General features: G+C 45.7%; 1 protein-coding gene across 2 annotated transcripts in view; it reads left to right on the top strand.

Annotated features, from left to right (window-relative positions):
- The window catches only part of lonrf1 (LON peptidase N-terminal domain and ring finger 1), a 31,223-nt gene extending 25,765 nt beyond the window's left edge, over positions 1-5,458 (top strand). For both annotated transcript variants that reach the window (XM_033029165.1, XM_033029166.1), the window contains 2 exons: positions 3,419-3,568; positions 4,301-5,458. In XM_033029165.1, coding sequence (XP_032885056.1) covers positions 3,419-3,568; positions 4,301-4,465 — 315 coding nt within the window. In that variant the 3' untranslated portion in view covers positions 4,466-5,458. The remainder of the gene's footprint in view (positions 1-3,418; positions 3,569-4,300) is intronic.
- Positions 5,459-13,069: the final 7,611 nt, after the last annotated feature.

The following is a 13,069-nucleotide window of genomic DNA, read 5'->3' as shown; positions in this document are numbered from 1 at the left end:
TAATCTCAGACTAGCCTAGACATTTGTCCATTCCCCACCAATGCACTATGGCTGAAGTGTGTACAGTCCATGGGGTGCATTTTGACAGATTTGCAAAAGTTAATTAGCACCTTCAGAACCCATACCACCTTAAGACCAAGTCATTAACTAGAAATGGAAATACTGATCACTTCCAAGTTCTCTGACAGGCACATGCATTTGTTTATTATTCCAATCATGTTCAAGAAAATGTCTAATTTTGTTCCAGCATTTTTACACCATCTATCTCTTTAAATTACTGGTCCTTTAATGTCTTGCACCTCATACAACTTAAGTAACAGTTTGGTTTTTGTAGATATACACCAGACACAGTATGTGATTCAAGTTCATATTTAATCAGCACTGAGACTTTAACAGCATAAAGGATGATTGGTTGCCAGTACATCCTAGCTGCTCGAACTGAACCGTGCCGGAAGCAAGTGTTAGTATAAGTGTTACAGTGGGGTGGAGTTAATGATGCTGGCTTGTGCGTGATTGGTTGACATGCATCATCAATCTACATCCTTCCCCCAAAAGACTAAGTGGTGAAGGGCACCCATGCCATGGAGTTAAACATACTCGCCATATCTGTCTGGTGCTACTAACACGGCCCGAGCGCGTGCAGACCCAACCCTCCCCTCCCTCTCCTGAAAGATGAGACGAGAATGGCGCGGGATAGGCTTGTGGTGACCGAAAGGGGAAACATGCAGGAGGTGAGGCCCCGTGGTTAGTCACGACCGCGGGACGTGGAGGGGTGTGAGGCATGCGGGGACGGGTGGGAGACATGGCAAAAGACGGCTGGAACTGGAGCGGCGGAGCATAGGGACCAGCTGGCGGTGGATGAGGCTCCCGCACAGCAAGCAGGTGTTGTCGACTTCTCCGGTAAACCGCTCCCTCACAGTCCACAAGGTAAGATCGTGGTTCGTCAGCCAGGTTAACAACAGTGCCCAGACAGGAATGTCCAGTTGGAGTTTGTAGACGGACGACCTGGCCCGGCAGTAGAGGCTTAAGTGGTCTGCTGGATCTGTCATATGACCGTTTATGGATGTCATGCTTCTCTTGGAGACGTTTCTGGACGGTGGAAGGCATCAGCACCCAAGGGACCAGCTGTTGTTGTGCGATCGGGACTGGAGGTCTTGTCAATCTGGACATGAGTCGCTGTGCTGGCGATCCCAGGGTTCCGTCTCTGGCAATATTTCTGAGATTCAGGAGGTCGTGATACACGTCTGACTTTGAAATGCGCGCTCGCTCCAACAGGTGCTTTGCGCTTCTGACAGTGCGTTCGGCGAGTCCATTACTCTGTGGATACTCAGGACTGTTCGTGACGTGTTGGACGTGTCGGTTTTCAGGCTGACTGGAGTGCCAAAGGTAGAGAAGTGTCTTTTCAGTTTCCGGATGACCATCTCAGACGTGAGGGAGGTCAGCTGGTCCAGTTCAAACCAGTTAGAAAAGGAATCGACTAAAACGAGGTAGTGCTTTCCGCACCATTCGAAAATGTCTGCCGCCAGCGACGTCCAGGCCAGTGCTGATGGAGGTTGTTGCAGAAGGGGCTGCTTCTGCTGATGAGGTGCAAGTTTGTTGCAAGTGGGGCAGGAGGCTATGCGGTCCCGGGTGTACTTACATAGAAACATAGAAAATAGGTGCAGGAGTAGGCCATTCGGCCCTTCGAGCCTGCACCACCATTCAATATGATCATGGCAGATCATCCAACTCAGTATCCTGTACCTGCCTTCTCTCCATACCCCCTGATCCCTTTAGCCACAAGGGCCACATCTAACTCCCTCTTAAATATAGCCAATGAACTGGCCTCAACTACCTTCTGTGGCAGGGAGTTCCAGAGATTCACCACGCTCTGTGTGAAAAATGTTTTTCTCATCTCGGTCCTAAAGGATTTCCCCCTTATCCTTAAACTGTGACCCCTTGTTCTGGACTTCCCCAACATCGGGAACAATCTTCCTGCATCTAGCCTGTCCAACCCCTTAAGAATTTTGTAAGTTTCTATAAGATCCCCCCTCAATCTTCTAAATTCTAGCGAGTACAAGCCGAGTCTATCCAGTCTTTCTTCATATGAAAGTCCTGACATCCCAGGAATCAATCTGGTGAACCTTCTCTGTACTCCCTCTATGGCAAGAATGTCTTTCCTCAGATTTGGAGACCAAAACTGTACATAATACTCCAGGTGTGGTTTCACCAATACCCTGGAGTATTGTGTACAGTTTTGGTCTCCAAATCTGTGGAAAGACATTCTTGCCATAGAGGGAGTACAGAGAAGGTTCACCAGACTGATTCCTGGGATGTCAGGACTTTCATATGAAGAAAGACTGGATAGACTCGGATGTACTCGCTAGAATTTAGAAGATTGAGGGGAGATCTTATAGAAACTTACAAAATTCTTAAGGGGTTGGACAGGCTAGATGCAGGAAGATTGTTCCCGAGGTTGGGGAAGTCCAGGACAAGGGGTCACAGTTTGGCCATTCCCGGCCAGTAGAACAGGCTATGAGCGCGTGCCAGTGTGGCATCGGCTCCTGGGTGTCCGCTGTGTGCCTCTTTGAAGTAATCATCGCGTAGTGATGAGGGTATCAATACCTTGTGGCCCTTAACAACAACACCATCCTGAACCTCCAGTTCATCACGGACCATGAAGGACAGCTGTGCCTCTGTTGGCGTGTTGGATTGTTTGTCTGGACAGCCTGTTTTGATGATGGAGGAGAGAATCTGGAGGGTATTGTCAGTGGCAGTATGTGCGGCCAGGGTACGCAGTTACTTGGTGGAGACAAAATCGACACCGAGGACAGTGACATTTTCTTGTTCGTAGGGATGTTGTTCGCAAGATACCCGAGGTGCACGAGAGAGAGTGTCCGCGACGTGCATGTCCTTACCCTTTTTGTAGGTAATCTGGTCTCCAACTGGAAGCGTGGGTTCGAATCCCACTTCTGACACCATGTAGATATCCACCAGATGCAGTATGTGATTCAAGTTCATCTTTAATCAGCACTGAGACTTTAACAGCATAAAGGATGATTGGTTGTCAGTCATCCTAGCTGCTCTAACTGAACCGTGCCGGAAGCAAGTGTTAGTATAAGTGTTACAGTGGGGTGGAGTTAGTGATGCTGGCTTGTGTGTGATTGGTTGACATGCATCTTCAATCTACAGTTTTTTAGATCTCTTTCCGTGTGCAATGACGTTAAAACAACTGTTCATGCATCTTATTTTCACACTTGCTGAAATTCAACCATTGTAATTAATGTGAGCATTTTGATTTTGCTCACGAGTGTATGTCATGTTGGATCACCAATTAATTTAAAGAATAAGTGCATCTTTGTTTTCAGCATTTTTAATATCACCAACTGGCAATGTGTACTGGAAAAGGTTAATAGTCAATTTTTAAATGTATTTACAGGTCACAGGAAAGGTGTTGGGTAAACTTATTGATCTTCATGATGAGGTATATGTACAAGCTTGCAACTGGTTTCAAAACTTGAAGAGCAGATTCCGTTGTCAAATCCTTCAGCATTTTGGACCAATGCCAAAGAGGGATGAAAATATCCAGGTATTGCACGTAGGATGTAAAGTTCTTGCTACTGATGCAAGGATGAATTGTGTTGTGCTTTGTTCACCATTGTAGGAGGTCAGGAGCTCACAATGAACGTGGGCTCATTAGATTCTTTGCATATTGACACTACTTGCCATTAAAAATGCACAAGGTTAACTATATAAGACTTTTGTAAAATTCACTTGCTGCATGTAGATGTTATTTCAAAATAACACCAACTATTATTTAACTATTATGTAGCAGAATATATTCCAAAGTAATTTTGAACCCCTTCATTAACTAAGTTCCATGGCACTTTACTGTAATTGATAATTCAAACACCTGTCAAGAATTAGGGAGGAGATTTGAGTGACAAAAGGTTTTGAAAATGTGCAACGGATAGATTTAAAATAAACTAAAGATGGTAGGCTAAAAGTGTGCTTTAAGTGAGGTAATGTGAGATGCACAATTTGCATGCAGGATGTCTGGTATTCCACTTGTTGCAGTTTGAACATCAAGTGGGATTTCATATTGAGGTAGATAAGCTTGAATAGCCATTTAAAACAATGTAATGCCTTGATCAATGCAGATGATATGTTTGGTTAAATCTCATTACTGTTTATGGAGCTTTTTGTAATTTGCTCTGTATTTTAGGAGTGACTGTAAAAAGTACTTGATGAATATAAAACATTTTGGAGACATTCCCAGGTTTGAAAAGTTTTAAAATGCAAATGTTTTCCTTGTGTTTAGGGACCTCCAAATGGACCTGCTTGGTGTTGGTGGCTTCTAGCTGTTCTTCCTGTGGATCCCAAATACCAGTTATCTGTGTTGTCCATGACATCATTGAAAAATCGCTTAATTAAAATTCAGAACATTTTGATGTATTTCTCCAATGCAAGAGAGCAACCCAAGTGACAATCCAAATTCACTTGAACAATGTGCTATCTATCATTTGGTTCAGAGTACGAAAGAAAGGGAAATGTAAATAGAAAGAGAACATCATTCTCGGTCAAGAAAGATTGTAATAAACCATTTTTTGAATGGTCAGAATTCCATGACTTCTGTATTTACAATTTTTGAAGTTGCACTGATCATTTGAACTCTGTTAGATGAGGTGAATTCAGAGTTTGTAGGTATGTTCTGATCTCTAAGCAAAAGAATCATAAATTTGAAAATTCAGTATAATTTGAATGGATATTTCAGATTTGCTGTCTTTTCCATTGTTAAGTAAGTGATGGTTCCATAGGTGCAGACAAGCCTTCACTGCATGTGTGACTGTTTCCTTTTGATATGCAGTAGGCTCGTTGATTATAGAACCTTTCCCAACTGGTCCTATCCATTGATGCCATATCCACTTTCAAGCAAGATTCAATGTATAATGGTCAAAAGAAGGAACCCCGCCTGGATTTGTCTCCTTCAGTAAACTAAATTAACCAAAATCACAGCATATGTGAAATATCATCCCAATGTGCCAACAATGCATATTGTTCATTCGGATTCCAAATTTTCAATGACATCATTTTATAATAAAGAAAAGTTAATGTTTCACTGTACTATGCAGTTATAACTGTGCATCATTACTTAAGGTTTTAATTACAATACTTGTTTAACAAACCTTGACGGCTGGATGCTTATGATTTGGATTTATGAATTTAACATAGCTTAATTTAGCTAAAGTATTTGTTTGCTTAAGTGAACTATAAAGCTGTTTTTGTTTTAAAAAGCAATTCTATCGACTGGTTACAGTACATTTGGTCATGTGATGGTTTGTATATTCCATGAGGTTGTAATTTTCCAGATGCTGGTAATTGTGCCAAGTGTTGACTTCCTCATTTGTGAAAGATTTATACAAAATTCCATCTGGCTTGTATATTTTTGAATAAAATAAAGGTTACAAAAATAAGAGAACCGTGTTTTCATGTTATTTATATAAAATCAAAGTTTCATTTCACCACATCCAAAGTTTAATCTTAATATATGTTACTATGACTTAACGCTTAATGTTGATGACAGGAGAGATGCCTCGATTATCTTATTCTGTAGTGACACACTATTTGGTTCTGGATATTCTATTTTAGAAGCATTATTTTATCTGACACTTTTGCTATTTTCATTTGTTGAATGGTTATTTGCCCATTCAGCTTTTCAGAAATGTAATAATGTAATTTTATCTGTTTACAAAACTTAACCTCAGCAATTGTAACAATATCAGTGGATAGAATCGAAACGAGGAACTGCAGAGGAGCATCCGAGTGGGTATTTCTGTAGAAGGCACGAATAGGTGATGCTTTGGGTCAGGACCCCACAGTCTGAAACTTCACCTATCCATGTTTTTCCAAGGTGCTGCCTGACCCGATGAGATACTCCAGCACTTATGGGCCTGTCCCACTTAGGCCAGCCAGTTATGCAGGCGGGCGACAGGGCAAGCGGGGGGAGCGCTGTCTGAGTGAAATTCACACGGTGCAAAGCCAATGTGATACAGACACACACCGCAATAAACAGGAAGGTTGGCGCTGTAATTAAGATGGTGAAAGCACAGTGTACGGGAAGGGTCACGCAAGTCCTTTAAAGGTGGTGGGGGGGGGGGGGGAGGGAGATGAAGGGGGAGACAGGGTGGGAAGAAAGTCTGAAGGCAACTTTTAAGAAGCCAGAGATACACGGCTGTGAAGCTCGGTGGACATTAACATCATCGGTCGGTTACCCTTGATTCTGAAAACTACTGTTTACGTTTTTTTTTCCAATGAAGCTAATGAAATCCACCTGGCAATACAATACAATACAATACTGTTTATTTGTCATTTGAACCTCACATGAGGTTCAAACGAAATTTGGTTTCTGCAGTCATACAAGAAAAGAACCAAGACACCAGCACCAGCTACAACCTCCGAGAACCTACAACCTCCTGGCGACTCACTACCACTGCACGAGAATTCTCGCTACTCTCCATGGCAGCTTCATCTTGGTCACCACTAGCGGCGACCAGAAAGAAGCTGCAACTAGTTCAGAGAATGCTGGAACTACTCACGATCATGACTTCCCGGCAACCCCCCACAACCGCATAGTCTCCTGTAGTCGCCTAAGTGGGACAGGCCCATTAGTGTCAAAAACATTGTCGAAGGGAAGAGTCACTGACACAGAGGGTGGTGGGTGGGTATATGGAATGAGCTGCCAGAGGAGGTAGATGAGGTAGAAACTGGTAACAAATTTAAAAGACATTTGGACAGATACATGGATAGGAAAGGTTTAGAGAGATATGGGCCATATGCTGGCAGGTGGGATGAGTGGGTGGGGCACCTTTGTTGGCATAGGCCAAGGGCCTTGATTTTGTGCCGTATGACTGACTGCATCTATATTTTCAGCACTGGTATGCTGAGCTCCATAAAGAATAGTGGACCCCTGAGCTAAATCCACCTTCCCCGCAACCCCGCCATTCCCCTGATTAATGAAGATTTGCTGTGTTAATGCTGTTTGCGTTAGCAGCTTTATCCATATATTGTCCCATCCATAATCCTATACGCCAACACTGTGTGATGTGTGTGGGAGTCTGATCACTGGGTAACTTCAATATTTTTAGCAAAAATGGCTGCAGAATTATAAAGTTACAAAGGGGCCATGTGATAAAATGACTGATATTTCAAACGTTTGTTGAAACCTGCTATTTTACATTAATATTCTAAAAGTTCTTGGGCTAAATCCAGGAGATTGTCTAGACTTGCTGACTCCCCACTATCACATACATGTTCAATTTCTAAAGGCCCTGTCCCACTTTCCTGAGTTACTCACAAACTCCCCCAAGTTTTCCCCTTGATTCGAACTCGGGGAATGTCGGGTAATGTCGGTTGCGCGTCCGTAGATGTTTCGTAGCGGCTCGTAATGCCAGCCGTAGGAACTCGGGGCATCAGGTCAGTCGGGACGTTTTTTTAACATGTTGAAAAATGTCCACTAGTTTAAAAAAAAAAATAGCCCCTAGTACCTACGAACGGCTATTACTGTAATTCTCCAAGTTTGAATCAAGGGGAAAACACGGGAGAGTTTGTGAGTAACTCGGGAAAGTGGGACAGGGCCTTTACCTGCATAGGTGCCTACTAAGGTTTGAGCAGAGGTCAAACCAAATTCAGCCAGATCCTGAAATATGTCACAAACTGCTCTAATAACAGGTGTATTTATGGATGAATCAAGTTATGTAGAAAAGGGGAAGAAAATAGGATGTGAAATTTTACTTGGGAAGTTACTAAACTGCTTCCCATTCATTGCCCAATATAATGTGTGTGTGTGTGTGTATATATGCAGAATGATCCCATTGTGTTCCCTCTTCATATGGAGTATGCTCCAAATTGATGTAGTTAAGATTATGGTTGTGGTTTTACCTCCAGAGAGAAAGCCTGATGACACCTCAGGACCATTGTAGACGGTGGAGAGCATCACAATATTCTTAAAGGTAAACGCCCACTTGAAAACTGCGTCTCAGTGGGCAGGGAACTATAAGGCTGATAAAGTAGTGAAGGAAAGCATATCCCGAGGGAACTACATCTGTCGGTGACTGTTATGACCATAGTAAGCAATACAGTCCGTCTACTGCCTGACATGAAAGTACAACGGGAGGATATGATGTTGAAAGCAGTCTGAGAGGCCAAAGAGACGGGAGTCTGAAAGTGAGGAACAGAATTAGTCATCAAATTCTCTTTTGGAGTAGTGATTTGGAGTTTAAAGATGTAGTTTATTTGAGACAAGTGTAGAGAGGTGGTGGCATATTAGTAGTTCATGTAATTGGCTGTGGTGCCAGGGGTTGATGGTCTACATGTGTAGCAAGGAACTGCTGACGCTGGTTTAAACCGAAGATAAACACAAAAAGCTGGAGTAACACAGCGGGTCAGACAACATCTCTGGAGAAAAGGAATAGGCGACGTTTTGGTCGAGACCTTTCTTCTGAGTCGGGGGAAAGAGAAATGCAAGATATAGATGGTGATATAAGAGAGATATAGAACAAATGAATGAAAGATATGCAAAAAAATTAATGACGAAGGAAACAGGCCATTGTTAGCTGTGGGCTAGGTAGAAACGAGTACAAACAATGAGACTCAAAAAGACGACTTTGAAGCTAGTACGACTTGGGTTGGGGAGGGATTGGAGAGAGGAGATGCAAGGGTTACTTGAAGTTAGAGAAATTAATATGCATACCATTGGGTTGTAAGCTGCCCAAGTAAAATATAGGGTGCTGTTCCTCCAATTTGTGTTTGGCCTCACTCCGACAATGGAGGAGGGCCGGATTTACGTATAAGCTTCATAAGCTTAAGCTTAGGGCCTCGAGATCTAGGAGGGCCTCGGCCTCGCTCCATCAAGGTGTATAAAACTTTTGATATAGTGCCGTTGTTACAAAACCTACCATCAGTGGCGCTGTGTGATAGTGGCGTTGTTACAAAACCTACCATCAGGGGTGCTGTGCTTGCGATTCTGGAGGCTTTGGTGGTGTGGGGGGGGGGCGGGATTGAAATGCAGGTGAGGTTTGTATTCGTTGTCTGAGAGGAATTTGCTCCAAAAATCCTTGGATCTTTGACCTCGCCGAACCACTGGGGCCTACCCACCTCGCCGCTGCACCAGGGCCTACTCACCTTGCCACCGCACCGGACCCATCGAACATCGCCGCCTCACCTGGCCCATCGAACATCGCCGCCTCACCGGGCCCATCGAACATCGCCGCCTCACCGGGCCCATCGAACATCGCCACCTCACCGGGCCCATCGAACATCGCCGCCGCACCGCGCCCACCGAACATCGCAGCTGCACCGGGCCCATCGAACAACGCCGCCGCACTGGGCCCACCGAACATCGCCGCCGCACTGGGCCCACCGAACATCGCCGCCTCACCGGGCCCATCGAACATCGCCACCACACCGCGCCAACCGAACATCGCAGCTGCACCGGGCCCATCGAACAACGCCGCCGCACTGGGCCCACCGAACATCGCCGCCTCACCGCCCCCCGACCATCTGCCCACAGGGACCTCCCACGCTTCGCCCGCTGACCGCGGACTCCACTCCCCGCAGTCTTCCACCATCGACTCCACCGAACCTCGCCACTCCACCGCTCTCCAGCACAACGCTCAGGCCCTCGCCGGTATGATGGAACTCCGACGTCGGAACGGAAGAACACCCTCAGCGGCTTGGACTTCCAAATCGGCCGTTTCCTACCGGAGACCGCGGCTCCCGAAGTCCACAGGCTGAGCTGGGCAGAGATTCACGCTGGCGGCCTTCGGCAAAGGGATCCCGTGGCTCCGCGATGTTGAAGCAGCAGGCCCAACACTCCGGAGCTTCAAACGGCGATCCAGGTAAGGCATCGCCAGCTCCGCGGTGAAACCAATATCTATATGCTATTAAAACTCTGTGTGGGTGTATGTCATATTTTTGGCCTTTGATTCGTTACTCCGCCAAAACCAGACGCAAAAATGCCGAGATTTTTAACATTTCGCTAGCGATTTCACTTTTACATTCGCTCATCCATTCCTCATTAAATGTAGTCATTTTTCTGTACACATTTTTAATAAAATCTTCCCCCCCCCCACTCACTCATTTTTTCGCCTCACGCTGGGCACCTTCTCATCGCGTGCCCCGTGCGACCATAACGACAGCTTCCGCCCGGCTCTCCTCCAAAAACGCCGAGATTTTTACAATTTCGCTAGCGATTTTACTACCTCCACTCCCCCCCCACACCCCGCTCTGTCACGCTGGCCGAAGCCAAAGATCGCCTGGTCCCCCCCCCGCTGCTCTTCGCCGTACCCGCAGGCTTGCACTGTTCGGAAAATCCCGCTTGTCAACGGCCAGTCGGACCGCAGGCGCATTGAGGGCGTACGCAGCCTCTCGACGGGCGTACGCAGCATTTTGACGCCATACGCAGCGTCTTGACGTCGTACGCCTAGCGCGTGGTGTTGCACGATGACGTCAGGCCGCCCCCTCCCCTCGCAACAGCGCGTTGCAGAAACAGACCCAACGGGTCTACACTTGGTCTAGTGTATTTTAAAACCAACTGTTTAATAACATACAGTAGGATCTAAAAGTGTCACACTGTCACTGGGGTAGTCATGGTCTCCTAGTCGTGGGGGTGGGGGATTGGGAGGCCTCACAAGTAAAATAGCCTAGGGCCTATCTTCATCTAAATCCAGCCCTGCAATGGAGGTGACCCAGGGGGAAGGGAAAAGGTCAGAGGGAAGTGGAAATAAAGTGTAAGAAGAATTTGCAGATGCTGGTTTAAACCAAAGATAGAAACATAAAGCTGGAGTATCTCAACGGGTCACACAACTTCTCTGGAGAAAAGGAATGGGTGACATTTCAGGTCGAGGCCCTTCTTCAGATGGAGTTAGGGGAAAGGGAAACGAGATAGAAATGGTGGTGTAGAGACATAGAGAACAAATATGCAAAAAAGTAACAATGATACAGGAAACAGGCCATTAATAGCTGTGTTTGGTAACCGAGAGATCAGGTAGGTCCAAGTGAAGGTGTTCAGCGAAATGATCGCCCAGTCTACGTTTGGTCTCGCCAATGTATAAGAGAAAACACCTTGAACAACAGATACAGTAGGATGTGGTTGGAGCAGGTACAAGTGAATCTCTGTCTACAACGGGGGGGGGGGGGGGGGGGGGGGGGGGGGATACAGAGGATTACCTAAAGAACTATTTGGTGCATATAGCTAATAACCCAGAATATCACAAAATCAAAAGGATAGAGGAGCCTAGGCAATGCGTCCAAATTGACTTTATTGAGCCTCGTCAGTCTCTTAAAAATAGGTAGTAAGTATTGTTCTAGAGCTGATGTGTAACTTCAGGGTAGAGCTATTTCCCCACAAAGCAATCTCAATGGTTCAATGATTTGTTTATTGTCATGTTTACCAGATACAGTGAAATACTTATTTTGCATACAGATTAGCAAGACTGTCGCCATACATAATAATAATAATAATAATAATAAATACTTTATTGATCCCCTCAGGGAAATTCAACAAACCCAGATTCAAAACGAACGCAGACAGAAAATACATAGAATACAATGTGGACACTACCTGAGAGCAATAAATACTTAAAAAAGACCAATAATTAACAATTAAAAATTAAAAATTGCAAAATGCATCCCCCTACAGCCTAGTATAAAATCTAATGGCTGCAGGGGTGAAGGATCTCCTGAACCGCTCCGTTCTACAGGGCAGGGAGAGGAGCCGGTTGTTGTTCCGAGTGCTCTTTTGACTCTCCAGAATTACATGGAGGGGAAGCCCGGGGTTTTTCAGGATGACCTGCACCTTGTGCCTCATACGCCTCTCAAGCACATCCATCCCAGAGTCTACTCTCCCCTCCAGCACTGAGCTAGCTCGTTTAACCAGTTTGACCAGCTTCTTGTTGTTTTTTGCACTAATGCTGTTGCCCCAGCAGACAACAGCGTAGAAAATAACACTTGCAACCACAGTGTTGTAAAACATGTGCAGCATATCATTACACACATTGAAGGATTTGAGCCTTCTGAGGAAAAAAGAGTCTGCTCTGGCCTTTTTTGTAGAGGGAGTCAGAGTACATGAGCACAATCCCTCCAGTTAGTACAGAATAACCCCCATAGTACACATGCTAGAGGTGCCATTTTACAGTCCCAGCTGCAGCTGGCCACAAAGGCCCATTGCAGTCGTCGCCTCCAACTGGTCGTCCCGCAAACCTATGTCCCTCTCCCCACCTGGCCCCTTTCGGCCCTTGTTCCCGTGGGGGAAGCCTCCCACCACCATCTCCCTCCACTCCGCTCAGATTCCCGGTCCATGGGGTGAGCAGGGACCGGGCTCACTGGCCTTCCCTCTCCGGTCGAGTCCTCGGTTCTGCAGAGGTTGAGCCGGACTTGCATTCGGAATACAGCAGTGACTTGGATCGAGTCCCAGGCTGCAGGACCTCCAGCAGGCCTTGCACTGCCTCTTGTCGCCACTGCACTTACAGACCCTTGGTCCAGCTTCCTCATCGCCGGTCCATGGGGCGAGCAGAGGTCGAGCTCGGCGGCTACCTTTCTGGCTTGTTCTCGGTTCTGCGGCAGCAAGCCAGGTCTGTTGTCAGACGACCTTATGCTGCACGGTCCGTTGGGAAGCTCCTCGGCCCTCTATTCTGCCAATCCCTCCCGTTTACATATGTCCTTCTGTTGCTTGGTTTCGATCTGTGACATTTTATCAAATGTTACCTGCGAGATCCCCCACCCCCACCGCCGAGACAAGATGTACCTCTTACTCAGTCTGTGAGCATCTGGTACAAACAAAATGTCGGAGCAGAGCAGAATTGCCCAGCGGTGGGTTTTCATTAAATCTACAGTGGCCTCAGAAGCAGGAAAGAATTAGTCAGAAGTCACTGCCCATAAAAAGACCAACTATCTCAGCATTGGGAACATGAGCTTAATCAGAAGTTTTTTTAGTGTTTAATTCAATTTTAGGGCACAACCTTTATTAAATATTTATATTCATTGCTGGGTGAATAAGATAACGGATAGGTTAAAATAATAATTACATCATTAG

The sequence above is a fragment of the Amblyraja radiata genome, chromosome 1 (assembly GCF_010909765.2).
Source record: "Amblyraja radiata isolate CabotCenter1 chromosome 1, sAmbRad1.1.pri, whole genome shotgun sequence".
NCBI lineage: Eukaryota > Metazoa > Chordata > Chondrichthyes > Rajiformes > Rajidae > Amblyraja > Amblyraja radiata.
Note: the sequence above shows the minus strand (reverse complement) of the source record. Positions and strands in the feature narration are given on the sequence as shown.